At 58.8% G+C, this 27,363-nt stretch overlaps 2 protein-coding genes across 7 annotated transcripts in view; both read right to left on the reverse strand.

The window, feature by feature from the left end:
- Positions 1-177: 177 nt before the first annotated feature.
- MTSS2 (MTSS I-BAR domain containing 2) lies at positions 178-21,701 on the reverse strand. 2 transcript variants are annotated; one of them, XM_082369848.1, is made up of 14 exons: positions 21,344-21,701; positions 16,416-16,477; positions 16,254-16,327; positions 15,312-15,396; positions 15,124-15,215; positions 14,965-15,039; positions 13,493-13,650; positions 13,175-13,282; positions 12,126-12,223; positions 10,380-10,602; positions 4,483-4,557; positions 3,976-4,152; positions 3,625-3,790; positions 178-3,541 (listed from the first exon to the last, which is right to left on the reverse strand). In XM_082369848.1, the coding sequence occupies exons 1-14, from the start codon at positions 21,410-21,412 to the stop codon at positions 2,760-2,762; spliced, it is 2,244 nt and encodes a 747-aa protein (XP_082225974.1). In that variant the 5' UTR covers positions 21,413-21,701; the 3' UTR covers positions 178-2,759. The 2 variants fall into 2 exon arrangements, with proteins under 2 accessions (XP_082225974.1, XP_082225975.1); XM_082369849.1 differs by having other exon boundaries at positions 10,380-10,506; positions 21,344-21,698.
- Positions 21,702-23,135: 1,434 nt separating this feature from the next.
- The window catches only part of VAC14 (VAC14 component of PIKFYVE complex), a 98,063-nt gene continuing 93,835 nt past the window's right edge, over positions 23,136-27,363 (reverse strand). For all 5 annotated transcript variants that reach the window (XM_082369830.1, XM_082369828.1, XM_082369827.1 and 2 more), the window contains one exon: positions 23,136-23,740. In XM_082369830.1, the coding sequence (XP_082225956.1) occupies positions 23,660-23,740 (81 nt within the window). In that variant the 3' untranslated portion in view covers positions 23,136-23,659. The remainder of the gene's footprint in view (positions 23,741-27,363) is intronic.

The following is a 27,363-nucleotide window of genomic DNA, read 5'->3' on the forward strand; positions in this document are numbered from 1 at the left end:
GCAGGGACAGAGCTGAGGCATTCAAAGGCACGGGTTCTGGCATGAGACCTGGTGACTCCTGCACGCCCCCCACCCCCCCATCACGGAGCCCCGCCCCCAGCGGGGATCTGGGATGGGCAAGGGCTGGGGTGCTGCCCGGTGAGCAGCGGTGGAGGAAGCCAGGCGGAGGCAGGGGTGTTAATTACAGTACAACTTTATTAATACTGGAATCTTCACAGTGCATTTGTTACTTGTAGCAGTGACTATTTAAATCAAGGAGAGGGTGGGTTGCAGGGGGGTGGGGGGGGGAAGGAGAGGATCATTTATCCAAAAACGGACAGAAAGAAAAGAAACAAAATGGTTCAGATGGGATGGGGGCGGTGAGGGGGTGGTGGAGGGAAGAAAAAGTGAGTAGGAACCAGGAGGGGGGGCCTGGGGTGGGGAAATAAATTAAAAAAAGGAACAAGTTAACAACAGCACCAGAAAAGTTACTTCAGTCAAAAGACACTTTTTGAAAAGAATATTTCTCTGTACAAAAAGAAAAATGAAACAAACGTAAAGAAGTCCCCCAAACCAAAGTTTGTGATGCGGGATGGCTGGCTCGGATCCCAAAGGGGTGGGCCTACAAGGTGGTCACTAAATGGACGAGAGGCGATCAAGGGGATGGAGGAGTTATGTACAGCCCTGGGGGTGGCTTGGAGGGGAAGGGCGCCACTGGAGTATGGGTTGGGGTGGGGGGTGGGGCAGCTGTGCCACACCCACCCCCTCCCTGGGTCTCCGAAGCCATCCCCCTCCCCAGGGGCAAGCTCTTCCTCATAGGGACTCAGCTACCCTGCACCCCACTGCCCCTTACCCTGCTCACATCACATAACCTGCATCTTAAATCAGCCCACCTGGGCAAACCCTGTGGTGAGGGGCAGTGTAAGCCCCGCCCCAAACCTTCAAATACAGGCCACCTGCTCTGCCGGCTCCTTCCTCGCCCGGCCCTCCTCCAGGTGTGGTGCGCTCAGCAAGTCTCCTTTCTCCGACCTAGCGACTTACAGGTACCGTTCTCCACCCGCTTTCGGGGACCCCGCGTGGCTCCATCCACTCAGGGGCATCCTTGGTTCCCCACACCCGCCTGGCTGCTGTGCCTAGACCCCCGTTTCCGGCACAAGAACTACCAGGAGCCCGGGCTCCATCCAGACCAGGAAAAGCCAGCTCTCCTGACCCCGCGACGGGCCCCTGCCCCGTGACCGTGACCCTGCTGCCCTGGCCGCCCTCAGCTGCCTTGCGGGGCTGCAGGAAGTCCTCCGCTCGCCCTTGGCACATGTGCTTTTACCTGCTTGGAGCTGGCACGCAACATGGTGCGGGGGCACTCGCCACCTCGCTCCCCGCTGCCTGGACCATCCTGGGAGGGCGTCTCCTCTGACAACAGAGTCAAAGCTAATTTCCCCCGACTGCCCCCCCCACCCCCACCCCCACCCCCACCCCTTGGTCCGCAGCAGACCGGCAGGAGGCCCAGCCCCCAGCCCTTTCCAACCTCACTGCGGCTTTGCTCCGGACCGGACGCTGGAGAGGAGTTGCTCTCTGGCCTCTGGAGCCCTTAGGCCCTCCTCCTGCCACAGGCCCAATGGCCAGTGTGGGCACCCCCGTCCCTCAGGCACTCTTGGACACACCCTGTACTGTCTACCCTGTCCCCACAAGCAGTCCTTGTCCGGTCAGCTCATTTTATTATGTGTTCATAAAAGAACCCCCTCCCGTCCCCCCTGCCCCCGCCCCCAGCTCCAGCCCCCATCCCCAGAGGTGGCTGAAACCGTCACCAGGGTCCACAGGGTCGGTCGCCATGTGCCCGGATGGCGACGGCATCTGAAAGCAGCTCCTGGGGGACTGGCCAGGTGACCCCTAGCCTCTGGACTTCTTCCCCACTGCCCAGCCCCGCCCTGCCTCCAACCCCAGCCGCCCCTGGGAGGAGGGGATGCTGCTTCAGGGTCCCCAGCCTCTTCCAAGCAGGTCCCCTGCATGTCTTCCCCAAGAGGCTTGACTTGGGCCCGGACCCCCTTCCCCGACGACGACGACGGCAGCGGCAGCGACGGTGGCTGGGCTCCCAGCTGCAACCTCCCCACCAACCCCCCAACAGCCAGCCATCCCGTAGAGCTTTCTCAGCAAACCAGATACCTTAGCTGGTTGGGCCCCTGGCCCTTGCACAGCTGCTCTCTGTCGGCCCTGCTCCCCTACGGAGAGGAGCCTGGAGAGGCAGAGAGATGAGACGACGGAGGAGGGAGGCGGAGGGAGCTCAGTCAGGGCGGGATGGGCTAGCATTCCGGAAGAGCCTAAGGCCACCGTCCCTGGGGAGATGGCGAGAAGCCGGGCTAGGCTAGCTAAGCGGTGGCACTGCGGGCCCAGCCAGGCTGGTGGGACGGGGAGAGGCTGGCCCGGCCCCGCTGCTGTGGGCGGGGAGCGTGGCTCGGGGGCTCACCCACACCAGGAAAAGGCAGGGCCCGAAAGGAGGAAGAGGAGGGACAGAGTTTGCAAGCAAAGGTTGAAACAGGCTCCAAATCCAAGTTCCAGGCCCGCAGGCTCCATCCTGGCGAGGTTTAAGTCATTTCCTGTTTAAACCTTGAAATCCAAGATGGGTGTCTCTTTCCAATAAAGTGGCTTTGCCTCGTATGACTTTTAAAAAAAAAAAAAAAAAAAAAAAAAAGCTTGCCTGGCTCCACTCGCTCCTGACTGTGCCTTTGCTCTGAGTGGCCACTGCCCACCGACCAGGCCACCTGCCTCGCCCGGGCCAGAGGGTGGGATCACAAGATGCGGGGCGCCGACCTGTCATTGGTGACGGTCCTGCGGAGCCGTACCCCGCGCCGGATGGCCACCAGCATGTCTTCAGCCGGGGGGTCGCTGGTGGCAGCGGGGGGCGGGGTGGGAGTCTCCTCCATGGGGGTGGCTGACAGGGCAGTGGGGAAGGGGAACTGGCCCTCACCCAGGGCATGGGCGCCGGCCACCAGCTCCCCGAGCTTCTCCACCAGGCTGTGCCGGTTGGCGGCCAGCTGCTGCTGCTGCGCCTCGTCGTCCTCGGCCGCCAGCCCGGCCCCCGGCCCCGGGTAGCTGGCGGCCTCGGGGGACGGGCTGCCCCAGGCTGTGTTGGGCAGGCTGAGCCTCTTTGGGGAGGCCCTGGCCAGGTCCGGGGCCAGGGGCGAGGCGGCCTCGTCGGTGTAGAAAACGCACTCCTCGCTGCCTGCCCGTGTGGGCCCCACGTAGCCGGGGGAGTCGGGCACCGTGGGCGTCTTCACGGGGACGATGGGCGGCCGGATGGGGATGGGGCCGGCGCTGGAGAGGGTGCGGCGCACGGCGGGCTTGGTGGAGGGCGTGCGGCGGATGGTGGCCACGCCAGGGGGTGCGCCCGAGGTGGTGGGCAGCCCGGCGGTGGGCAGCCCCGCAGTGGAGGCCGGGCGCTTGGTCTGGATCAGGCGGCGGTAGTTCTGGGCGATGTTGCTGTTGCGAGGGATGGTGGACGACTTGTCGAACTCGGGTGGGCCCTCCCCGTCTGCGTCCCCGTTCACTGAGTAGCAGTCGTAGTCGGAGCCTGGGGGGCACGGGATGCGGTGGGCCTGGGGCCCTGGGGGCCTGGGAAGGCCCAGCCGCCCGCCCCCGGCCCCTGGGGCCTACCTTGGGAGGGGATGGTGTCCTCGGAGCAGGAGGGCGTGGTGGTCTGCGTGCTGTAGCCGCTCGAGTACTGCAGGGAGTCTCGGCTGCTCTTCTGGTGCTCCAGGCTCAGGCCGCGGGTCAGCACCATGGCCAGGTCACTGGCCGCGGGCGACACCTCCTCACCGTGCTGGGGGTGGTAAGACTGCAGGCTGAAGCCTTGCTCCCCGCTTCCCCCATCAGCCCGGACCTCAGGCAGCCCCCAACAGGCTGAGCGGTCTCAGCTGGCCCTGCGACCACTTGCCTGGCCTCCTGGAGCTGACCTAGGAGTGAAGGTGGGGCCCTGGTTGGGCTGCCCAGGGAGTTGCCGCTTACCTTGGCTGCGATGGTGGCAGGGGACATGCGGGGTCGCGGGGCCTCCTCTCCACTGGGGCCCAGGGTGCCCCCGCTAGCCGGGCCTGGCTCTGTGTCTCGGAGGAGCTCCACTCGGTCCTTCCTCCGCTGCAGGGTGGCGCCTGAGGGCTGCTCGTGGGGGCCGGCCTTGGCCCAGTCCTGCGGGCATGGCAGGCAGGTCAGGAGGACCCTTGGTCCTGCTGCTCATGGCCAAGGGGGCCCTCACTGTTGTTGAGGTTCAGGGTTTCCAGACCCACATGGGGCCTCAGGCTCACAACCATGGCCAAGGACAGAGCACGGAGGGTGCTGTGACACCCCAGTCCTGCCAGGCCCAGGGGCAGGGCCCAGAAGGGAAAGATGTGAGCGTGTGGGGAGTGGCTGCAGGTGGTGCCCAGGAGGCCTGTCTCGCGGGGAGCAAGTGCTTCGTGCACGCCCCCCTGGTTGAACCTGGGCCCTCCCTGTGTCCCGCTGCGGGTGGGAAGCACTGACCGTGGTAGGGGAGCTGCACTCGCTGACGGACTGGCAGGTTTCCGAGGCCTCGGAGGACGCTGAGCTGGAGGACTTCTGCCACGCAGAGGCGAGCAGGCAGGCGGATGGGCGGGGAGGCAGGACGAGAGGAGAGAACAGATCTGGTCACAGCACTGGCATGCAGCGGGGCCTGCTGACTCAGCAATCCCCACCCCACGCCCTCCAGGGCCACGGCCACGGCCGTGAGCGTATGCAGTGGAAGCCAGCACCCAGAGTGCACGCCATGGGCAATGACCTGCCCCCCAGCCCAGCCTGATAACCACACACTTTGAGGATTAAAAAGAGGACTGGCTGCTGATGGCCTGGATGTGGTGGGCAGGGAAAGAGCGATACTAAGGATGGCAGCGGGGTGCTGGCTTGAACTGCCGGGTTGATGTGCCACTGTTTTCTCAGAAGGGCAAGCCTGGGGGAGGAATGGAGTCCAGAGTTCCATCCTATACGTGTTAAGCTGAGCTGCCTGTTAGGTATCTATGCCCAGATGCAATGCAGGCAATTGTATTTACAGTCTGGAGTTCAGGGAGAAGTCAGGTTTGGAACCACAAATCCAGCAGCCGTCGGACAGAATAAGGTCACCAGGCAGTCAGGATGAGGGTGGTTAGAGAAAAGGTTCAAGGATGTCAGGCCGACACTCAGTGCTTTGGAGGAAGAGGATGGCCCAGCGAAGAAGAGTGACAGGAGCTGCTGGTGGTGTGGAGGAAGACCACGAGCAGGTGATGTCACAGAATCAGGGGAAGAACCTGACGTGCAAAGGAGGGAGGGTCAGTTGTGCTCGGCTGCTGGGGGTCCGTGCAGATGAGGCGGAGGGGTGTCTGTGCAGACCTCCAGAACTGTTTCACAGAATGGTGGGGCAGAAGCCCACTGAGGACAGGACCGAGGGTGCCCAGGAGGCTCCTGCTGTGGACAGTGGCAGGAACTAGGTGCCCCAGGAGGCCCCCCAACTCAAAACAACAAAGAGGGACTTCCCCGGTGATCCAGTGGTTAAGTCTCCGTGCTCCCAATGCAGGGGGCCTGGGTTCAATCCCTGGTCAGGGAACTAGATCCCACATGCATGCCGCAACTAAGACCCGGCGCAGCCAAATAAATAAATACATAAATAACAAAAGAACAACAACAACAAGGAATGAAGAAAAAAGAAGCAAGGGCAGAAACAGGACCATGAGGGTCCCCAGGGCAGAGGCTGGCTTCAGCACTGTCGTTGAGAGACTGGGCAAGTGGCAAGGTGGAGAGCTCACCCTGTTGATGACCCAAATTAAACCTGGAAGGGAACTAATCAGTAGCACCTCTCCGGATCCTGTACCAGCCAAGTAAGATTCTCTAAATCATCCTGGTTTAGACTCCCAGATCTTTTTAATAGTTTATGATGAGCCAAGATGACTAAAATAAAAGGAACTAAACTCTATAGGTAAGGATTCGGAGGAAATAATAAACACATTTAGAATTTTACCAATATAATTGTTAAGACAAAAATAAAAAATAAAAGGAAAAACGTATTTGGAAAACTCAACAGAAAAATTCAACACCCATTCATGGAAAACAAAACACTTAGACTAGCAATAGAAAGGAACTTCCTTAATCTGATAAAGAGTCATCTACAAAAATATCAATACTTTTCTTTCTGAGGTTGGAAAAAGATAAGGATGCCCACTATTACCATTTCTATTTAGCACTGGAAGTTCTAGCAGTGCAATAAAGCATGAAAAAGAAGTAAAAAGCAAAAGGATTGGAAAAGAAGAAAATGGTTGTTTGTAAAAGACATGACTGTGTATGTATTATAGAATATTCAAAAGAACTAATATGGGTTTTTAGCGAGGTTACTGGATACAAGATCAACATAGAAAAAAAATCAAATTTCTAAATATCAGCAGCTAAAAAACAAGTAAAAGACTCTGAAAAAGCCAAAATAATTTAAAATAGCATCAATAAACATCAAATACCCAGGGCAAAAAATCCAGTAGATGTGCAAGATCCTCACATGAAAACTGCAAAATATTATTGAGAGAAGGTAAAGCCATAATAAATGGAGAGACATATGTAATCCCAGTCAGAATCCCAGGGGTTGTTTTTGGGTTTTTTTTTGGAGTTTTTTTAGTGGAAACTGACAAGCTGATATTAAAATTTATAAGGAAATGCAACGGGCCAAAAATAGACAAGGTAATATTGAAGAATATCAAAGCTGGAGGACTTTTATTACCAGATATCAAGATTTTTTATAAAGCTATTAATAATTAAGATGGTGTGGTACTGGTGCAAGAACAGACAAATCAACCAGTGGAATAGAATACAAACTCCAGAAACAGCTATGCGTTCACAGACACCCGTTTTATGACAAAGGTAACACACTACAGTGCAGTGGAGGAAAAGATGGTATTTTCAAAAAATTGTCAATTAGATATTCATACGGAAAAAATGACCTCTACCTCACCACACACACACACACACACACACACACACACACACACACACACACACAATCAATTCCAGATGAGCTGCAGACCTAAATGAAGAAAAGGTAAAACAAAAAGGCTTTTTTTGGAGGAAAACATCTTTGTGACCTTGGAGTACACAAAAATACCTCAAACAGGACAGAAAAAGCAGTAACAATTGAAAAAAAATGGATAAATTGGACACACATTAAAATTAAGAACTTTAGGTCATTAAAAGACCCCGTTAAGGGAGTAGAACAGCAACCCACAGAATCAGAGAAGATTATCAGATGAAAAGACTTGTATCCACAATATATAAGAAGTTCTACAAATCAACAAGAAAAAGACAGACAACCTAGGAGAGAAAAACAAGCAAAAGATCTGAATAGGTCCTTCACAAAAAGAGGATATCCAAATGGCCTTTAAAAGTATGAAAAGGTGTTCAACCTCATTAGTCATCAGGGAAATACAAATTAAAAACACAGGGCACTATGATATAACACCTATCAGAATGGCTCAAATGAAAAGGATACCAAGGTCTGGTGAGGAGGTGGAATGGCAGTAAACCACTGCTGTGCTCTTCCTGCCCATTTAATTACAGGAAGACATCAGAGACACTCAAGATGAGGGATATTCTACAAAATACATGACCAGTATTCAAAAGTCATTTAAGAGGGACTGAGGAGCCATTATAGACTGGAGAAGCCTGAAGAGACACAATAATAAAATGCAAGGTAGGGTCCTGTGTTGGATCCTGGACTCCTGGACCAGGAAAAGGACGTTAGTGAGAAAGCTGGCAAAATGTGAAAAGAGTCTGTTGACTATTTAACAGTATTGTGCCTGTGTTAATTTCCTGGTTTTGAAAATTGTTTGGTAGTTACATGAGATGTTAACATCCAGGGAGACTGTGGGGATGGTGGGTGGGAACTCTGCACTCTTTTTACAGATTTTCTACAAGGTTAAAATTATTTCAAAATTAAAAAAAACCAAACCCTTAATGGATTAAGTTAAATAGCTATAAAATAGAGAAAAAGTACATTGGAAGATGGACCTGAAGAAATTATCCAGAGAAACAAAGAGATGGGAAATATGAGAATGAAGAAACACACAAATGAAAGTAAGAATAAAGAGATAATGGTTGACGGGCTTCCCTGGTGGCGCAGTAGTTAAGAACCTGCCTGCCAATGCAGGGGACATGGGTTTGAGCCCTGGTCCAGGAAGATCCCACATGCCGCGGAGCAACTAAGCCCGTGTGCCAGAACTTCTGAGCCTACGCTCTAGAGCCCGCAAGCCACAACTACAGAAGCCTGCACGTCTAGAGCCCGTGCTCTGCCACAAGAGAAGCCATTGCAATGAGAAGCCCACACACCACAATGAAGAGTAGCCCCCACTCGCCGCAACTAGAGAAAGCCCGCACGCAGCAACAAAGACCCAACTCAGACAAAAATAAATAAATAAATTTATAAAAAAAAAAAAAGATAATGGTTGAAAATTCCTAGAGCAAATGAAAAACATGAATACAGAGATAGATAGATAGAGAAACACAAACACACCAAGTGAGGTTAAACAAAAACAAATCCACAATTAGATACATTGTAGAAAAACTAAAGTGGCCAGAGAGAGAAGTCAGATCATTCACAAAGGCACAACAGTGACTGACAGCAGACATTACAACCAGCCACAGAAGCCAGAACACAGGGGGAATATATCTTCAAAATGTGGAAACAGAGTAACTGTTACCCCAGAATTGCATCCCTGGCAAAACTAACTTTCAAGAAAGAGGAAAAATATAAAGCATGTTTACAGATAAACAAAAACAGAGTTTACTACTACAGACACATTCTAAAAGAACTTCTAAAGGACGTATTTTACTTCAGAAAGAAGGAAAGTGACCTTAGAAGGAAGATGGGATACAAGGAAAAAATGAACAAAAAAAGTGTAAACACATATGGGTAAATCTAAACAGATACTGTATGTATAAAATAATGATAAAATTAAGAAAAAAAATGTCAATCATGGGGACGATTAAAGAGATATATATAGCTTATAAGGGGAGGGAGTGGGTGACTGAAGTTAAAATATACGTTAAGGTCCTTGAATTATTCAGGAGGTGGGGCTGTGACTTTGCTACGGATGCATGGTAAAATTTCAAGGTAACCTGTAAAAGAAATGAAATAAGTATAACTTAAAATCCAGTAGAAGGAAAATAATGGGGAAAGGAAAAAACAAAAAGCAAGAGAAGAGACAAAAGCAGCACAGAAAAAGCAGAATGAATAGAAAGAAAAAAGTAAGACAGAAGTCTAAATATGCCAGTAATCATAATAAATATGAATGGACTAAAAATGTCAATTAAGAGATTGTCAGATTGGATAAGAAAAGAAAATTTAGGCATATGCTGTTTATAAGAGACTCATCTAAAACATAAGGACATAGTGAGCTTAAAAGCTAAGAGACAGAAAATGATACCATAAATATTGAGCAAAATAAAGCTGAAGGAGCTGTAGTTAACATCAAAACAGACTTTAAGCTAGAAAACATATAAGTAACAGAAGATCAACTACCTCACATTAGGAGATTCAATTCACTAAGAAGAGTTAACATTTTAAAGTTGTATGCACCTAATAGTCTCAAAATATATAAAGCAAACGGATAGAACTATATGGGAGAAATGAACAATTCCAGCTTTTCAATTACTGATAGGTAAAGCAGACAGGAGTGAATGGGGAATGAGGTAGGGGTGGTCAGTGTGGACAAGTCTTTTGAGAAGTTTTGCTGTGAAGGAGAGACTAGGTGGCTGGAGGAGAACATGGAGGAAGGGAGGGCTTTTAAGATGGATGATACTAGAGCGTGTGTTTGTGTACTGACAGAAACGAGCCAGCAGAGGAGGGGAGACTGGCAATGCAGTGGGGACATCCTTGGGCAAGAGAGCAGGAAAAGAGAGAATGCTGAGCTCAAATGGAGGCACTCGCCATGATGGGGAAGGACAGCACCCTGGGCATGTGGCCTGACCTCCCTCTGTCTTCTGCTGTAGTTCCTCTGTTTCCATCTCACTGAGGCTGCAGGATCTGAGCCTACATCTGAAGAGATTCTTGGGCCAGTCTCTGTGTTCAGAATGAGCTGGCCAAAGTGTGGAGAAGGGGGAGGATGTCTGCAGATCCTGGGGCTCCTGGGGGTGCCTGCTAGGGCCAGCCACTCCATCACAGCCAGGCTATGCAGGGGGAGGGTCACAAGGCGCCAGAGCTGGTAAGCTGCTCCAAGACCTTCCAACTCTCCTTAGCCTTGAGGCAGTGAGTTCAGGTTGGTCCTCAATGTGGTGGCCCTGGGGACCTCCAGGGCTAGTCTCAACAGCTACAGGTGGCCCCTGACGTGGATAGCCTGAGGCTGGCATGAGGCCACTGCACCCCACCCCGGGTGGTTCGGCAGATGCCCCCTCACCTGGCTGGTGATGTCTGAAGGCATGGGCGAGGGGGGCTTGGAGTAGGTGGCATCCTGGGAGATGAAGCCAGAGTCGTGGGAGGAGACGCTGGAGAGGCGGGCGCTGGTGGTGGCTGGCTGTGCCAGGCTGCGGTAGCGACAGGTGGAACCGGGTGAGTATGTTTGGGCACCCCCAGGCCACGGGGCTCCGCCACCCTTGGCACTGCTACTGCTGCTGGGGGCGCTGGGGGAGTGAAGGGGGTCGCACAGCAGCCAGACAGGGAGACACAGGGGTGTGTGTGGAAGGGCGACAGACGAGGGCGGGGGAGAGAGGTGGGGGGCAAAGGAAGGAAAAGACAATGTCAGACTACAAGGTCCTGAGACCAAAGTGCCACAGAGGAGCTGGGTTCCAGGACTGTGGGACAGGGTGGGGCCTGGGCAGGGGACCACACTGAAGAGCTGGCCCAGCGCCTGCCCCGGAGCACCCCAGTGCTACCTCCTACTCTGCCAGCAAGAACAGTAGACCTTAGGTTAAAACAAGGAGGAAACGGAGTCACCCAGCATCAAAGAGTTTCCCAGTTAGGCTACAACCAGACGTAAGTCTGATCATGACTATCTTCTCAAAGCCTGATATTTACCATCAAATCCTAATTGAACGTCTAGTGCGTGGTGACGGTCTGTGTGGGTCTTGGACTCACCATTGCCCTCATCCTTTCCACCCACTGAAGGGTGTCCAGCCCTCTGTAGTTCATATCCTCTATGCAACCATTTCATCCCTGGGCAACGTTCCTGGCAATGAAGGTTGCCTTCCTCCTGAGCATGACCGGGAAGGTCCCCAGCCTCCACCCTTGGTCATGGGTGTCCCCTGCAATCAACCCTCCCCTCCTGTGCCAGTCACCCACCCGGGGTCTGAAGAGCCGCCAGTTGACGTGGACCCTCCTCTCCCTGCAGGAGCAGCTGACTGCTGTGCCTGGCTTACCGCCCATGCCCCGGTTGCCCAGCCAAGGTGGATCTGGGGAAAGGGTGCCTGGCACAGAGGGGTCTCCCCGCCAGTAACTCGCGCTATGCTCACTGCCCTCCCGCCGAGGAGCCTTGAATCTTAAATAGCTCTCCAAATCCCACCCAGGAAGTGCTCCTGATCCTGAGCCTGAGTGGTGATCGAGCAAGACCTTTGGCCCCTCCCTGGCTCTGCAAGACCTCGGGGCCCAGCTTAGGCTGAGGTTCGGGCCTGTGGCAGCTGCCCAGGCACCAGCTCTCAGGAACCAGCCAGGCTGCAGTGTCCATAAGGTAATAAGCCTGTAGCCTCAGCACATGTTGCCCAAAGCCTCCACAGCCCTCCCCATCTTAGATTCTTACTATTGCCCCAGCACTGTGTTGAGCCTGGCAGAGTCTAGTGGTTAAATGCCGGGATTCTGTACCTCAGCTTCCCCTTCTGTGAGATGGAGACAACACCATACCTGATACGGTGGTGTTAGGATTCAATGAAGAAAATGCATAAAGCATTTAGCACGGCACCTGGTACATTACTTATTGCTCCGTAAACGAAGCTGCTGCCCCTCCGCCCGCCCCCAACACACGCCTGCACTAGCGGCAGTCTTGCGACGAGAGTAGAGTTTCCCCTATGCTTGCAGATTCCTTGACGACCTAGGAGTTGTGTGAATTCTGGGGCCCTGAAGCTGTTATTGATGCAGTTTTGGTGGGACCTTCCCGATTCCTTGCTGCAGTACCCCTGCCCCTCCCTGCACCCCACTTCAGCCCCCCACTGACCTGCACATACTGGACTTCCGGGAGCTGGAGCTGCTGGGCGATGAGGGTGGGGTCTGGTAGGACCAGCTGTAGTCTGAGCCCTTCAAGTCTTTGATCACCTGGATGGGGACATGGATGGGGTCACTGGAAGCAGCCCTGCCCTGCAGAAAGCCTCATCGTTTTCCTGGGCCTCCCTTCCTAGGCCTAGTAGGGCCAGAGGCCCCCTGCTGTCTTCCCAATTGAGAACCGGGCCCCAAAGGCGATCCCTGGGAGTCTGAAGCCCCCTGCCCCCCAGCCTTTTCCTAACACAAGCTCCTCACTCAGGGGCAGGAAGCAGGGCTGCCAGAGGGCTGCGGGGGATGCCTGGGGAGATTCTGCCCGCTCTGCTTCTCAGGGAAGCTGCGCAGGCCAGGACATGGGAGAACCTGGTGCTCCTGAGGACTCACTGTCGCTGGCAGAGGAGCCAGGCCAGAGTGACCATGAAGGGCCCCACGGGGTTCAAATCCTGGCTCTGCTCTCTGCTCTGCTCTCGGGCAAGTTCCTGGGTCTCTCCTGGGTTTCTCCTGTGAAATGCAGCCAATCATTCCTATTTTAAAGGGCCACTGGGGTGAATGAATGAGGTGACCCATGGGAAGTGCTCTGCGTGGGCTGGGCACACAGTAAGCGCCTAGTGAGAGCAACGCCACGGCGCTGTCAGGTAGGGCTGACCCTAGTGCAATGGGAGCACGGTGGTGAGGTGAAGTGGGCAGGGCGGCACGTGGGGGCAGGAGCGTCTGGGTCTAGGGGAGCTGACGCGTCTGGGTGTGGATGGCAGGTGGGCATCATCAAGTCTTGCTGGCTCAGGGGGATCCTGCGGATCTGGGACTTCCACCCATCTGCTCTCGATGTAAGGCCCCCATTGGGTCCTGGGCACACCACCCCTCACCTGGGCAGATGCTCCTAGATCCCCACAGAAGGTGGTCCTCTGTGTCCAGCTGCTTCCCCCAAATGCTGTCCCCTTTTCTCCTCTATCATCCCCAACCAAGGGCAAGCCCTCCCCTCCCCTGTCCTGTCCCCAGGGCTGGCCGCACCTGCTCGCTGGCGGGGGGCAGCTTGTGTGGCTCCGCGGTCAGCACCACCAGGTCATCAATGATGCCCTGCAGGTGGGTGATCTCTCCCAGCATGGTCAGCTCGCCGTTCTGATGGAGCAGTGAGTCAGCCTCTCGGCCCCGCCCCTGCCCACGCACCCTGGAGGAGCAGGCCACACCGGGTCTCCCCTCCCTCACCCCTTCCCACCAACCAACGCTGCTCGGGCTGACGGAGGCTCCCAAATCATGGTTCTTGGGAACCCCTCAACCAGCGCAACGGTGGAGACACTCAGAACGCCTCTCTGTGCCCGAGGAACCCACCACCACAGGCTGCAGGAAGGTGATGAAGGTGCAGAAGCGGCCACGCTCCTCAATCAGGGCCCGGCGCACCGCCTGCTTCTCCGTCTCCTCCAGCAGCAGGTACATGTCGTTCACGTCCTGCAGGGCACTGTCCAGCTGGGGCTGCAGGTCTCCTTTCCCTGGAGGGGTTGGGAGGAGAGGCCACGCTGGGGAAGCCGGCCCGGCCCACTGCATCCACAGCTCAGACCCCGTGGTGGTGTCCCTGGCCGTGGGGCTGGGCACTGCCGTGGGGGCCAGGGGACTGGGGAGGGCAGTCGGGACGCTGGGGCTTGTGGAAGGGCTGGTCCCCAGAGCAGACAGAGAGGACAGACAAACAAACACACAGGAAAGACGCCAAAGCTGCGAAGCCACCCAGGTCCTGGGGTGAGCAGAGCCCTGGGCAGCCGCAGGGCCGCCCTTGGAGCAGCTGTGCTCAGGAGAGCTCAGTGGCAACCTCCACAAGAGATGAGACTTCCACCCCCCAGGATACCCTCACTGCCCGTGGGATGGTGGCCCCTCACGTCCCAGGGCACAGGGAGGAGGAAGGGAAGTAGGACCAAGTAGAGCATGGGGGCGCAGCTGTAGGCCAGGCCATGAGGGGGTGTAGGGGCCAAGAGGGCTAGAGGCTGGGCCCAGGGAACAGGGAACGGGGTGCCTCCGTGTGGGTCCCCACTCAGCTCAGGGAATGATGCACAAGGACACCAACAGCGACACCAAGAAGCGGCGAGAGAGACAGGGAGAGGCGAGAAGATGATGTAAAGGAGACAGCGAGACAGGAAGTGGGGAGGCAAGAGGTAAGGACTCTGGGAAGGCCTGGCGGGGGCGGGGCAGCCAGGGCCTGTGTCCCCACCCTGCCCGGTCCAACCCCTCTTGGCCTGGCAGACTGACCCAGCAGTGGCCCCGGACTCATCCCTGGCCAGGGGCCCCAGGGGCCCCAAGGGGACTGTGCCCCAGGCCCCTCCCTCGCTGGACCGACCGCCTTCCTCGCTCTTCCTTGGCCTGGAGAGGCTCCTTCCAATGGCCCTGAGCTGGGGGAGACAGACAAATGCGACAAGGACGACAAGGACGGGAGGAGCAGCTGGAGGAATGGACATCTGACTTACCAAGTAGCTCTACAGGAAGGATTGGGACGAGGAGAGGAGAGGAGAGACAGAGAAAGAAAGAATGTGTGAAAGACAGCCGGATGGACAGAGCCACTCCTGGGGCTGGGGGGGTGGGGTTTGGGGGTGCCTGGGCCTGTTGGGCCTCCTGCTGCCTCCCTAGGAGGGGAGGTCCTGGGTCGGGTCTGGGGTCCAAGGTGCTCCCTCTGCCCCACCCAACAGGTTGGAGGGTCCTGTGTGCGGGATAGGGCCCCTCAGGCCAGGATGATGCCCTGGGGCGCCCCACAGGGCGTCAGGGGATACAGAGCGGGACCCCCTGGGGCTGTGCCTCTGTGGGCCAGCTCTGGGCTCTACCTTTGCGTGCTTTCTTCTGCAGCTTCAGTGTGTCTGAAGATTTCTTCTTGATCTCATGCCTGGCTCGTTTGTACTCTGTGCAAGGGATGAGAAAGGAGCCCTGTGACGCGGGTTTCCGCCCAGTGGGGGGTGGGAAGCACGGCCCAGCCCCAGACCCACCTTTTGCGTGGTCCTTGTCCAGCTGGTTGGCCGACTTCTTCCAGTCCTCGATGCGCTCCTGCAGTGGGTTGATGAGGCTCTCCAGGAGCGCACTGTGGGCGGGGGCAAGAGGGTCAGGGCCACCATGGAGGTCTCCCCGTGACACTCCCCGTGACACCCCCCGCTCCCCGACCGCAGCGCCCACTCACTTGGTGAACTGCCGCAGCTTGGTCTCGATGCTGCGGTGGCGCATGCACATGCGCGTGAGCGCCGAGCCGATATCCCGCGTGGCCCCTGGCAAGGCAAGCGCGCAGCGTGTGAACGGGCCCGCCGGGGCTTCTGCAGTCCCGGCCTCGGGCCACGAGGGGGCGCACCGGCCCGCGAAGGCCGAGCCGGCACCCCGCGCCCCGCCCCCCCAGCTTTCCGCAATCCTGCCGGCCCCAGCAGGCGACTTGATCTCTTTTCAGTATTTACCAAGACCGTCCTCCGTACGGGACCAAGGTCCTGCCCATCCTGGCTATGCCAGCCTCCTGCAGCTGCGGCTGCTCTGCTGGTCGGGCCAGGAGCTGCCCTTCACCCCAGCTAGGAGAGGCTGGCACCAAAGACCATCCAAAGATCCAACCAAAATCCCCTCCTGCCCTACCGGGAACCCCCTCCAGGTGTGCCCAGATGCAGGTGTGAGAGTGCCAGCACGCGCCCACTGCCTTGGTTCTCACCACCCGAAGGAGCAGGGGACCCAGGTCCCTGCTACTCGGACCAGAATGCAGAGGAGATGCCAAGGCCAACAGGGAATGTTCACCTGCCCTCTGTGCTCTCAGAAGAGCAGAAGGGGGTGGAAAAGAAGAAGCCACAGTCAAACTCACCATAGGGAAGCATGAACAACTGTGGCTGAGGGGTCAAACCAGCCACCCAGAAGCGAGAAGGGAACCCCCCTTTGTAACATCCTGTCATCTTTCGCCCACTCCTGCTTGCATGCCTCTAATGACGAGAGGCTCACTCTCTACACAAAAAGCCCATTCCACTAGGGAGCAGAACTCAAGGTCCCGACTCTGGGCCTGGTGTCCCCTTCCCGGTTCATATTCCACTCAGCCCTTCCAGCTTCCAAGCCCAACCTGGGGCATCCCCAACCTCCAGCCATGCCCCCTCCCTACCTCGGGTGTTGGTGGCCATGTCAGCCACTTTCTGGAAGGCATCCAGGAAGGCCACAGCAGCCAGCACAGTGGTCCTGGGGAGATGGACAGTGGGGTGGTCTGTGGGTGAGGTGTCTTTTCTACCCATTCCCTCCCCAGCTGGGGCACCCTCAGCAGCCTCACCTCAGCTGGGAATGCAGCTTTGTGGCCTTGGAGTTGAAGTCCTCCCAGATGGGGTAGGAGCTCTGCAGAGGAGATGGGAGAGGAAGGGAGACTCCATGAGGACTGCAGGGCTCTACCTGGGCTGGGCTCCCCACATGCCTGGGTCCAGACTCTGGGCAGTTTCTGAGACAGCAGCCCTGCCCCTGCGGTGAGGAAGGCTCTTGGGCTCTCTAGGGGGACAGGCGACCAAGGACAGAGACCTGGGGCATGAAGAAGGCCTGGCCCTGGGAACACGCACCTTTCTTTGCCCATTCCTCCCTTCCTGACAGTCAGGAACTCTGGCCCATTGTCTGCAATGGTGGCCCACATCCTCAACGGAGATGGAAACAGTGAATGGCAGGTCCTGTCTCCTCGGGGATGGGAGGGGCCTGGCAGGGGATCTGGGCTGAGCCACATGAGGGGCACTATGTTCCCCGGACACAGCCCAGGATGGTCCACATGGCATGGGGGCAGAGGCACAGTGCACAGGGCTCAAGGCATGCCAGGTCTAAACTGGGGCCTCTGGGGCCCCCACCCTGTGCCCTGGAAGCAACTGCCAGCCCGGCCATCCATCCATCCCGGGCCAGCAGAAGTGGCTCCCAGGCCCGGGGAGGCTATGGCTGCTTCAGAGCCTGGCCAGCCTGCCTGGGACAGTCAGGCCCCAGGCTGAATGGGGCCTTGTGCGGCCAACAGAGCCACCTTTCTCCACCCCCGGCTCCCCTCCCCTCCTGGGGACACAGTGTGGCCTTTATCCCAGCCTGGCCCAAAGTTCTGAGTTGGAAGGGGGTTTCCCAGTAGGGAAGCCAGGCTCTTGGTGATCAAGCTGTCCAGTGAGATCAAGGGGTTTTTCTGGCTAATGGGCCCTCTCATGGCTGTTGGGTCCTGGCCCAATGGCCCTGTGGAAGACTTGATCCTTGAAGGGGAGCCTCAGGCCGGCAAAGCCCCTAGCCCCAAAGTGCTGCCGACCTTCCCTTCCATGTGGGATGGGACGCTGGGAGCTGGGGCTTTTCCAGTGGAAAGGGGGAAGGCAGAGACCCCAGTCCCCAGGGCCTCAGAGGGAGGCTTTGCCGGGCTGGAACCCCAGGGACAGGGCCAGCCTGCAGGGGTGGGGAGGACAGGGAAGCTTCTGGGAGCCTCAGAAACTCCCTCCCCTCCCAGCCCAGCCCAACCAGTGGCCAGGGAAAGCAAATATTTGAGAAGTTCACACAGGCTGGAGCGGGAAGGGGGAGGCTGTCCGTGGGCTGTCTCCGTGTGGCACGGCTCAGGGTAAAGGAGCCCGGGAGGCCGCTCCTGACAGTCCTGAGGGCCTGGCGCCCTCCCTCACCTCAACACCCTCAGCCCCAAGCCTTGCCAAGACCTCCAGGGAGGAGGGATGATGCTGTGGGTCCAGGGGTCCAGAGGCACCGTCCTGGCCCCCAGAAAACCTAAGCACCCCCAGCAGCCTCTGGGAAGTCTCAGAGGGCAGCAGGCTGGGAGAAGCTGGGAAGACACAGGTCCCTACCCCATTAAAGTCCCTGGCTGGGGCCCACCCCGACGCTTCTGCCCAGCCAGAATCGCTCCATCCCAGACCCTCACAGCCTTGGCTTTCCCGGTGGAGAGGGGACAGGATGGGGCATGGGGGAGGCCAGGCCCGGTCCCTCCTCAGCAGATGGACAGGAGCACCTGGGTCTCTAAGGACCTGAGACTCCACCCCCCACTGGTAACTCATGAGGACCCCAGAGGTGAGGTTGAGGGGCCGAAGCAGCCAGGGCCCCAGGGGTGTCCTCGGTCTTCACCTGGACCTGTGCCCTCACACAGGCCGCACCCTGGCTGTCAGGTTCTAGGACTCTGGGTTGTTACCACTAGTGACAGGGACTGCTACTGTTGATCAAGAGCGTGCGGTGGGCCAGGCACTGTGTGATCCCATGGAATCCTTACAATGACCCTGTGAAATGAATACTGTTGTCACCCCCATTCTACAGATGAGGAAACTGAGGCTCAGAGAGATTAACCGGCTTGCCCAAGGCCATCGAGTGCCAGGGTCAGGATCTGATCCCTTGTCTGACTGGTCACTACACGTCAGGGATTTCCTCCCCCCCCCCCCCACTTCCGGGATGCGGGGAGATGAATATCTGGGCATCAAGGGTAGGTAGGGGGCAGGATCTACATGGATGGGAGACGCCCAGCTCTGCCCCCAGAGCAGTGGGCTGCTCTGGAGGGGAGAGGTTACATGCTCACTAGAGGTGCTCAAGTGGATGGGATGAGGCTGATATGGAGGCTGCTGGGCCCCAGGTCCCTGGCCCCCGGACACTGTCTCTGACCGGGCCCTGGGCTGTGCAGGGGAGAGACTCAGGCTGCAATCCCAGAGAGGGGGCTTTCTGGGTGGCCTTGGGCCAGGGTGTCCTCTCTGAGCCTGTCTGCTCACCTGTAAGGTCAGGATGGGAAGTGCACCGATGTCAGCGGGTCAGTATGGAGACTGCATGGAAAGCACTAGCACAGTGCCCGGCACACAGTAAATGCTAGGTTAATGCTGGCGGACAGAGCAGACACTTGACCCCTGCTTCTCTGCCAGGAGCCTCTCCCACCTGGCCAGGGCCTATGTGTCCAGGTGACACTCCCCACTCTCGAGGGCAGGCAGAGATTATGACCCTGTTTTCTGGATGGGCCAGTGCTGCTGAAGGTGAGGCCTGGGGCTGAGGCAGAGCCCTGGGTGCCACACCCAGCCCTGTCATCTTGGGCAAGTCCCTGCCCTTCTCTGGGATTCGATGGGCATCTGAGCTAAATGAGGCACAGCAGGCAGGGAAAGCTCCCGAGGGCCCCCTCCCGATCCCTGAGCTACTGTCCTCCTCCAGGCCCCCCAGGCTCCAGGTGTAGGTCCTCCTCCCCCTACTCTGCCTCTCCCACGCCAGGGTCTGGGCCTCCAGGAGGGCCAGGGTGTGCTGTTGTGGGTCCTGCGGCCGTGCGGTGGCCGTGCTTGCCCTGTGTAGAGGGGCCTCACAGGTAGGCTCAGTCTCCTCAACCTGGCCACGTTCCTCTACGGAAACCCTGCTGCTTCTGTGGCTCAGGCCACCGAAGGAAACAGCCAGAAGCTGTCCCTCAAATCCAGATGATCGACCTCCAGGTGGCCCGGTCCCCTGCTCTGTCCCTGGCCCAAACACATGCATGTGTCGTAGGTATATCGGGACTTGGCATCACCGCAGGTGAAACCTCTCCCAGTTTGCTTCCACATGTCAGAAAATCCTGCCTCAATCACTTGTTACAATCTAGGCCCATTTCTTTCTATCTCATCCCAAAGTTCCTTGCAAATTGCCTGGAGAGGGAGGGAGACAGTCCTGCCCCTCTGCTCTGTGCAAAAGCTGCTGCTCTCTGCAGTGTTTGTGGAGAGGATGCCAGAAGGAGGGTGTGGGAAGGTCCCCCCCTCTGCCAGCCCTGGGAATGGTTGGGGGAGGGTTGTCTGGGCTGCTTGGTCCCAGGAAGGAAACCCAGTGCCAGGGCTGTGATGTCCACAGGGCAGGAGGGGCTGCTGAGGGCAGAGAGAGGCCAGGACTTTTGGGGGCCGGTAGAAGAAGCTCGGAGTGGGGTTGCAGGGGATGGAGCTCTCAGGGGCGCACCCTATACGGGGGCAGGGAGTGGCACCTATGCATGCTGCTAACCCTGTAGTTCCCAGTGAGGGTGGCTCCAGTTCTCTTGGGGGTGGGGGTGGGGGCGCAGAGATCTGGCAGCTGCCCCTGGGGCTGTTCCCCTGGCAGCACCGGGAGCCCCCCGAAGGGCCTGCCCTGTGGTGTGCACTGTGGTGTGTCCTCCCGGGGCCTGCGACGTCACGGTAGGATTCTATGTTGTGTACTTGGGAGTGTGAGATAGGTTGTGAGGACGGGGGTCTGACGAGTTCCCAGTTCTCTCCCCTGCTCTTCCCCTGCCCACAGGCCTGCCTCAGAGGGGAAGGGTAGAAACGCTGCTTCCTGGCCCCCGTCCTGTCATCGGAGCTGCCCTTCCTCTCTGCCTAGTCAGCCTGGGCCGGCCCTGCCAAACCCTAGCCTCTTTGGGGGAGAGGATCCCCCTCACTCCCTAGACCACCAGTGAGGGGTGAGGTCAGGGAGTGTCCAGCAGTCTCCTTAATGACCTTGAGCCATTCCCAGGCCTCAGTTTCCCCACCTGGTGAGCCAGCAGTGGGCCAGGAATTGGTGGCCCGCTGCAGCCTGACCTTGGGCAATCATGGGGAGGGGGTTGGAGCTGACAGCCTGGAGCAAGAGTAGCCCTTCCCTGGGGTTGCTCCATCAACCCAACCTTCTCCCTCTCCTCCCAAGGTGGGAACAGAAGCTTTGGGATGCAGGAACGCTCATCGTGGAGACCTTGGAGTCCTGGAGCTTGTTTTGAGGGACCCGGGCAGCGGGTGCGGAGGCCGAGGCCGGCAGGGAAGGAGTTAACGGTTCCCTGCTTTATTATTTTTCCCTGCTTTGGCGGTGACAGCATTGTCTGGGCTCCCGGGCCGTCGTGGGCGGGGGAGTGGGGGGGATGGTGGTGGTAGGGGGCGGAGGCCAGAGAGACCCCGGGCCCGTTAAAGGGCCGTGGAGTCGCTCCCGGAGCCAAACCCCATTCATGGTTTGGGGGTCTGGGGCGCGGGGAGCCCGCGTGTGCGCAGGCTCGGGTCGGCTCCCCAAGGGGGCGCTGCGACGCGGGCGACCCGGGGCTTGGACCCCGGGCACCGCACGGACACTCCGACACACGAGCACCCACACCCCCCGACGGGCATCCAGAGACACGGGCGCACGGCAGTCGCAGGCCAGACGCGCTCAGACAAGGACAAACAGACACGGCGGCGCACGGACACAGCGGGGCACGGCTGCCCGTCGCCACGCGTCCCCAGAGGGGGCACGCACCCGCACAAGAACCCGCGCGCCCGCAGGGCGGCCAGCCCCGCCGCGCCCCGTTACCTTCATGTCGTTGACGATGGCCTGGAAGAGCCCTCCCAGGGCGCCGCACTCCTTCTCCGCCGTCTCCATGCTCGGGCCGGGCGGCAGCGGCGGCGGCGGCGGCGGCGGCGGCGGGGCGCAGGCTGGGCGCGGGGACCCGGGCCGCGGCGGCTTTCGCTCCGAGGCCGGGTCGGGCCTGCAGCCTCCGGGCTGCGCTCAGCGGCCGGCCGCGCCGCGCTCGGGGATCGCGGGCCGCCGCGGGGCGGCGCGGGCCATGTCGCGGCGGGGCTGGCGGGCGGTGCTGGGGGCGCGGCGCGGGCAGTCGGCGGCGCAGCCTCGGCGCGGGGACTGGAGCGGCGTCCGTAATCCGAGCCGCCGAGGCTTGGACGTCACGTGGACGCGCGGGGGGAGGGCCGCGGGGAGGGGCAGGGCCGTGGCGGGAGGGGTCTGTGGGAAAGACCGGGCGAGCTCCGGCCCATTCACCAGGAATGGAGCCCGGGCTTTGAAATCCGAGCCCCGGCGCGGCCAAACTGGTCGGGCTAGAGGGCCCGGCAGGCGCAGGCGCCACCGCGGTTCGGGGGCGGCGCTGGGGCGGGGCTGCCCGACTTGCCCGCGGGAGTGGGACCAGTGGTTGGGTGCCCGCTCCGGGAAGGTGCCCAACACCACCACCACCCTCCAGCCTTTGGTCTCTGGCGCGCGCGCGCGCGTGTGTGTGTGTGTGTCGGGGGTGGGTGTTCCCGCGCTTTAAGAAGAGGGGGGCAGGCTGGGGTCCTCGGGGCGCATCCCGTGGGATGGATACACCACACTCAGCAGGGGCGCACGGTGCCCTGGAGGCCGCCCGCCTTGGAACGTTTTATCCCAGGCACAAAAGGGTTTGGACCCTCCTCCAGAAGTTCTCTGGCTCCTTTTCCAAGCAGTGCCAGTGCTGATGCCACCTGCATGGGGTGCCCCAGACCGGGCCTTTGGGGGTGGTGGTGTACTGGTCCTCAAGCAACCTCTTTCCTCAGGTTGGGGCCGTGTGGGACCAGCAGAACAGAGGTGGGCCACTGTCCCCAGTCGCTGATGCCAGGGTACCCATGTATGAGGGTGCATGTGTGTGTACATTGGCCATGGTGAGTTCAGTCTGTCAAACTGTTCTGGAGACTCCAGGCAGGGAAACCCACCCTCCCGGCCCTATGCTGGGGCTCTGGGGAAAAGCCCGCGCAAGATCCTTCTCTTCTATTCCAGGGACCCACAAGAGCCACTTGGGAGATCATTAGGCCAATCCGAGGCTTCCCAAAGCCTGGGGTCAGGTGGACTCTGGCTTATAGGTTTGGTGAGCTAAGGCTCATTTAGCCAAATCAAGGGGTGGTGATGTGGGAAGCCCACCCCTTGCCCCGCCCAACTCCCTGCGGCTGGTCTGGGCCTTCCCCTCCATCCCCAGTGACCTGGAATGTTCTGCAGTGTGCCCCTTCATTCAGAAACTCCTGAGGCTCACTCAGTTCATCTGTCTAGTGGGGACATGTCCCATGCCCCCTGGGCGGGGGTTGTCAGGATGGAAAAGTCAGATTAGGTGCCTGAGAAGGCAGGGTTCGGGGGCCAAGCCAGTGCTTGGTGCTCTCCAGGAAGAAGGGGCTGGTTCTACAGAGGTGAGGGCTGGGCCCCAGGCCCACACCCCAGTCAGGTGAGCGTGCAGAGAGCGGCCAGCCTCTCCTGGCAGAGCCAGCACTCCTGGGACCACCATGAGAACAAATTTCTAGGACAGGCAGCAAGGTCCTGGGGCAACTGCAGCACCAGGCGGGGGCAGGCATCAGTGGGAAGGAGCAGGCCAGGCACGGGTTGCGTTTCTTTATTGGGGCAGAGGGTGCACCATTCATATGGACCTCTGTGCTGGTCCCTGTGTGCACAGATGTGTATACACATATGTACACACACATCCGCACGAGGCCAGAGCTCTGGTGTGCTGGGGAGGTCAAGCTCTTTTACAAGAGGGCATTAGAAAGAACCCGATTCCAGAAAATGGGGGCGTCTGAGGCTGCGGCCTCACCCTGGCGGGAAGCCAGCTCCGTCTGAATGCCAGAGTGCAGCTGACCGCGCTGGAGGGCCTGTGAGAGGAGCTTGGGTGGACAGAGCTTCCAGCCCCCAACCCTGCCCTGCGCTGGTGGCCAGGCCCAGCCCTGCCCCTGAGGCAGGTCCTCGGGTCTGTGGGGAGGGGGCCTGAAGACCCCAAGTGCTCCATGGGACCACTGCTTGGGCCCTTCTCCAGGCCAGGCCTATCAGAGGACAACCCTCCGGTCCAGGTGATCCCCACGCCCACTCCGCTGGTGCCTCACTTCCAGGTGCTTCTTCTGGACCCTTTCAAAGTGCTGCAGCAGCTCGGCGTAGTCGATGCTCGGGGAGTCTGCTTTCTGTGACTTGGGGGCTGCCTTCAGACCGTCTCTGGGGAAAGGGAGCAGAAGGGCTCAGCGTCAGTGTCTCAGCACATGATGGGGCTGCTGGAGCGGGTAAGCATCAGCCACAGGAGGGCAGTGGGGTCGGGGCAGGGCCACAGGCTGGGGGAGCTCGACCTCGGGGAGTCTGCCCACCTCAGGCCCAACAACCCTTCCCCAGCAGTGAGCCCCAAAGAGCAGGGAGCCCTGTGAGCATCCCCTCCCCCACAGGTGGTGGGACCAGTCAACACTGCTGCTTGGTAGGGCCTTCAGCCTGTGGGCTGGCAACGGTGCCCAGAGCAGGCATCACATCGGGAAGCATTTCCTGTTTATGAGTGGCTCCCTTCGGGGTGGAAGCCAGGGCTAGGAGCCAGCCAGGAAGCCAGCTGGGGCCTGGAACAGGGTCCAGGGAGAAGGGGGAGGAGGCAGCCTGGCCCTTTCTTTGGGGAAGGGCTAGGGCCGGGGACCACAGGGAGGGCTGAAGTCTACTGGCCCTCAACTTGGCAGGACATCTGTTTTTGAGTGTTGGGGCCCAGAGGCCTGCAGTCACTCTCTGTCCCTGGGGAAGGAGAGCTGGTCTCACCACTGGGCAGCTGATGCCTCCGGGAACTCCGCTTGCTAGCACTCTCCCCAGGTGCTCTGTACCGCCTCACGGCTTGTGCACTGCACAACTGCCACGGGCCTGATGCTCTCTGTAGTTGGGCAATGCATTAGCCCTGCTGTCCCCTTCAAGCCCAGTGTTTAGCTTGCCCTGGGGGACTAGATCCACTTGGGCCCCTGTCCCATTTCTAATCATCACCCCAGCAGAGAGTCCCAAGAAAAGACTCTGCTTCTCTCATTCTGGCCTCACTGGAAGCCGATCTCTGTGGGCTGGGAAGGATCTGCTTCCAGGTCCTAAGGCCTGGTGGCCCTGGTAAGGGATCTCATGAAGGCTGTGGGCTGATCAGCTAAGCAGAGAATCCTTGGGCCCTTTGAGTTCATGAAAAGACCCCAATATGGCGGGAGAGGTCCAGGCAGCAGCTGAGCACAGGAGCTCGACAGACCTGGACCCAACTGTAACACGACCACCCCCTAGCCACTTGACCTTGGGCAGGTAACTCAGTATCCTCCTCTGTAAGGGGGTGCTGCCACAGGAACCACCCCATGGGGTGGGTGAGGATTCCTCCATACTCGACATGAAGAACTTGGCCTGATGCCCAGCCCCAGCCTAGGTACCCAATGGGTGCCCACTGTGGCTACAACTCTGTCCCTTTGAGGTAAGGCCAGCCGGGGCCCAGCAGCTCATTCCATTTGGGTGAATCACAATGGTGCTGTGACCATCCCACCAATGGTCAGAGCCTGAAAGCCATCTCTGACAAGCCACCAGGCCCAGGGGCATTGGGAACTCTTCCCATGGTTGGGATGCCATCTGGAGCCTGGAAGTGGGCCCCTGCACCCCTACTCAGCCTGTTCCCTTCCTGTTAAAGACACACCACCTGACAACACCTTGGATTGTGGCCGTGGCTGCTTCTTTCTTGGGCCTCAGGCCCTGCCTCCGGAGCTGGGACTCAGGCAAATTCAACAAAGATCAAAACGAGCTGGGTGGGGCTTGCTCTAGGGGGCCAGACTGCGGGCAGCATTCTGGGCTCTGGCTGCTGCTTTCACCTCCCCTGGGAATGGGGAAGAGACATCCCTGTCCTAGTAATCTGTGGCCCGGGCGCTACTGCCCCAAGAGAGCAACTCCTGCTCCTGAGGATGCTGAGGGACACCCTGGAACTTGGAGCCCTAACTCCAGGGGGTGGCCAGATGCTACCCCAGCCCATGTAGGCCAGAACAGGGGGAGAGATGTGCAGGCCAGAGATGATCCTGAAGCGTGTTGTCTGAGGCTGGGCACCCACGGATCTGTATGCTCCTCTCCGCAACACTCTTTGCATTAGATCCAGAGGAGGGAATCTGAGATTAGGGGTTGCCAGGGAGATGCCAGCAACGGATGGCAAATCCAGGGTGATGTGCACAGATGTGGCCAGGTGAGGGTAGGGGTGGGGAGGAGTGGGCCGCACCTTGCTCTCTGGGCCCTCACGGAGGCAAGAAGTCCTTCCCCCCCATGACTCAGCGTCCCTTTGGGCAGACCCTTCCTGGCCTGAAGTCTTGGTAGCAGGGAGGGGTATGTCCATGGGTACGGGGACTCCGCTGAGCATTGAGGCTGGGCCTCTCCCTGCTAGTCACAGTGGGCACGGCCGCTGCTCAGGCCTTCACGTTCTCTGTATGTTTACAGCAACCCTCAGGCAGTGAGTGGCTAGGGGACACCCAGCCAGCAGCACAGAGCTGGGGTACCCAAAGCCAGCCCTCTCTCCTGCCACCGCACCCACGCACCTGTCACCAGCTTCTCCTTCAGAGGCTCCCTCTTGCCTCACTGAGGAGACGGTCCCTGGGGAGTGGCCCAGAAGCCCGAGCGGAGGGCCAGGGTTCCCTAGCCCTGCCGGCACCCTGAGTGCACACAAGGGGGGGGCAGGAATGGGCAAGGAGCAGAGACTCCCCCAGCTGTTCCCGGCACACGGGCCTGTCGGGCAACCTGACGCTGTCTTCCAGCTGCCCGCCTCTCCCGGGGCTGAGACTGTCCTCAGCCCCCTCTCCAGGGCGGGAGCTGTCCCTCTGTGCCCAACCCTGCAACCTGACCCTGCCCCCAGCTGTTCCTGAGGCCCCTTCCTTGCCCAAGGCTCCGCTGCCTTTTTCTATGACAGCTCTTCCTAGGTCCTTGCAAAGAAAGGCTGGGAACCCAAAGCCTTGAAGACTGAGCGGAACCGCAAGGATCCATTCAGTCCAAATGCTCACTTACTGATGAAGAAACCAAGGGCCCAGAGAGGGCATGGGGCTTGCCTGAGGTCACAGAGCAAATCCGCAGCAGAGCTCGGACCACATCCTAGTCCAGGCCTGCGAACCATCCGCTGACCCAGAGGCCTCAGCCCTGTGGCTCAAGACTTCCTGAGCCTGACCATGGGAGGTCTGGGGGAAAGCCTCATCCTCCCCAGCTTTCCTCTGCGGACTCGCTCTACTCCGGCTTAGGGAGCGCAGGGAGGAGTCCGACCGCTCTGAGCCTGCCTTCCTTTTCCACAGGACGTTCCTACATGAGGAGGCGTAGCAGGCAGAGCTCTGAGAAGGGACGGGCCCTCAGCAGCACAGGGGCCGTGGCCTGGCCCAGAGGTCACAGGGAAGCAGCCGTTCCTGCCTCCTTCTCACTTTCAGCTGTACCTTCCCGCCTAAGTGGCTGCCAGGGCGACCCTAACACCCGTTGGGCACTGGAAAGGCCAGCAGAGGCCAAGCCAGCAAAGCAAGGTGTGGCGTCAGGGCCCTTCCGACTCCCAGGAGATAGAGGTGCTCCGGCCAAGGGAATAAAATGCACACCTGACTCTGCGGCTGCTCCCGCTCCCCTGGGACACTCAGTGCGCTGAATGCCTTCCCCTGAGGATTCGCCGGTGGCACCACGAACGGCTGGGACAGGGACTAGCCCTCCAGCCCTGAGCGCTGCTGTCTGGGGAAAGGGGCAGGGTGGGCAGGAGCTGGGCCTTGGCCTGGGGGCCACACGTGCTGGGGGCTCCCAGCCCCTCCAGCGGCCTGAGGCCGACAACCCATTAGGGGCCCCACGCCCAGCCCCTG

Source organism: Balaenoptera borealis (genome assembly GCF_965194805.1).
Source record: "Balaenoptera borealis genome assembly, chromosome: 19".
Classification (NCBI taxonomy): domain Eukaryota; kingdom Metazoa; phylum Chordata; class Mammalia; order Artiodactyla; family Balaenopteridae; genus Balaenoptera; species Balaenoptera borealis.

Bases quoted from the DNA above. Each gene is read 5' to 3' on its own strand.
- MTSS2 (XM_082369848.1), bottom strand. From the start codon at position 21,412: ATGGAGACGGCGGAGAAGGAGTGCGGCGCCCTGGGAGGGCTCTTCCAG. The intron at 16,478-21,343 runs GTAACGGGGCGC...TCTCCTCTGCAG, and splicing joins CCATCGTCAACGACATGAAG to AGCTCCTACCCCATCTGGGA. The intron at 3,791-3,975 runs GTAAGCGGCAAC...TACCACCCCCAG, and splicing joins CTGCCACCATCGCAGCCAAG to CACGGTGAGGAGGTGTCGCC.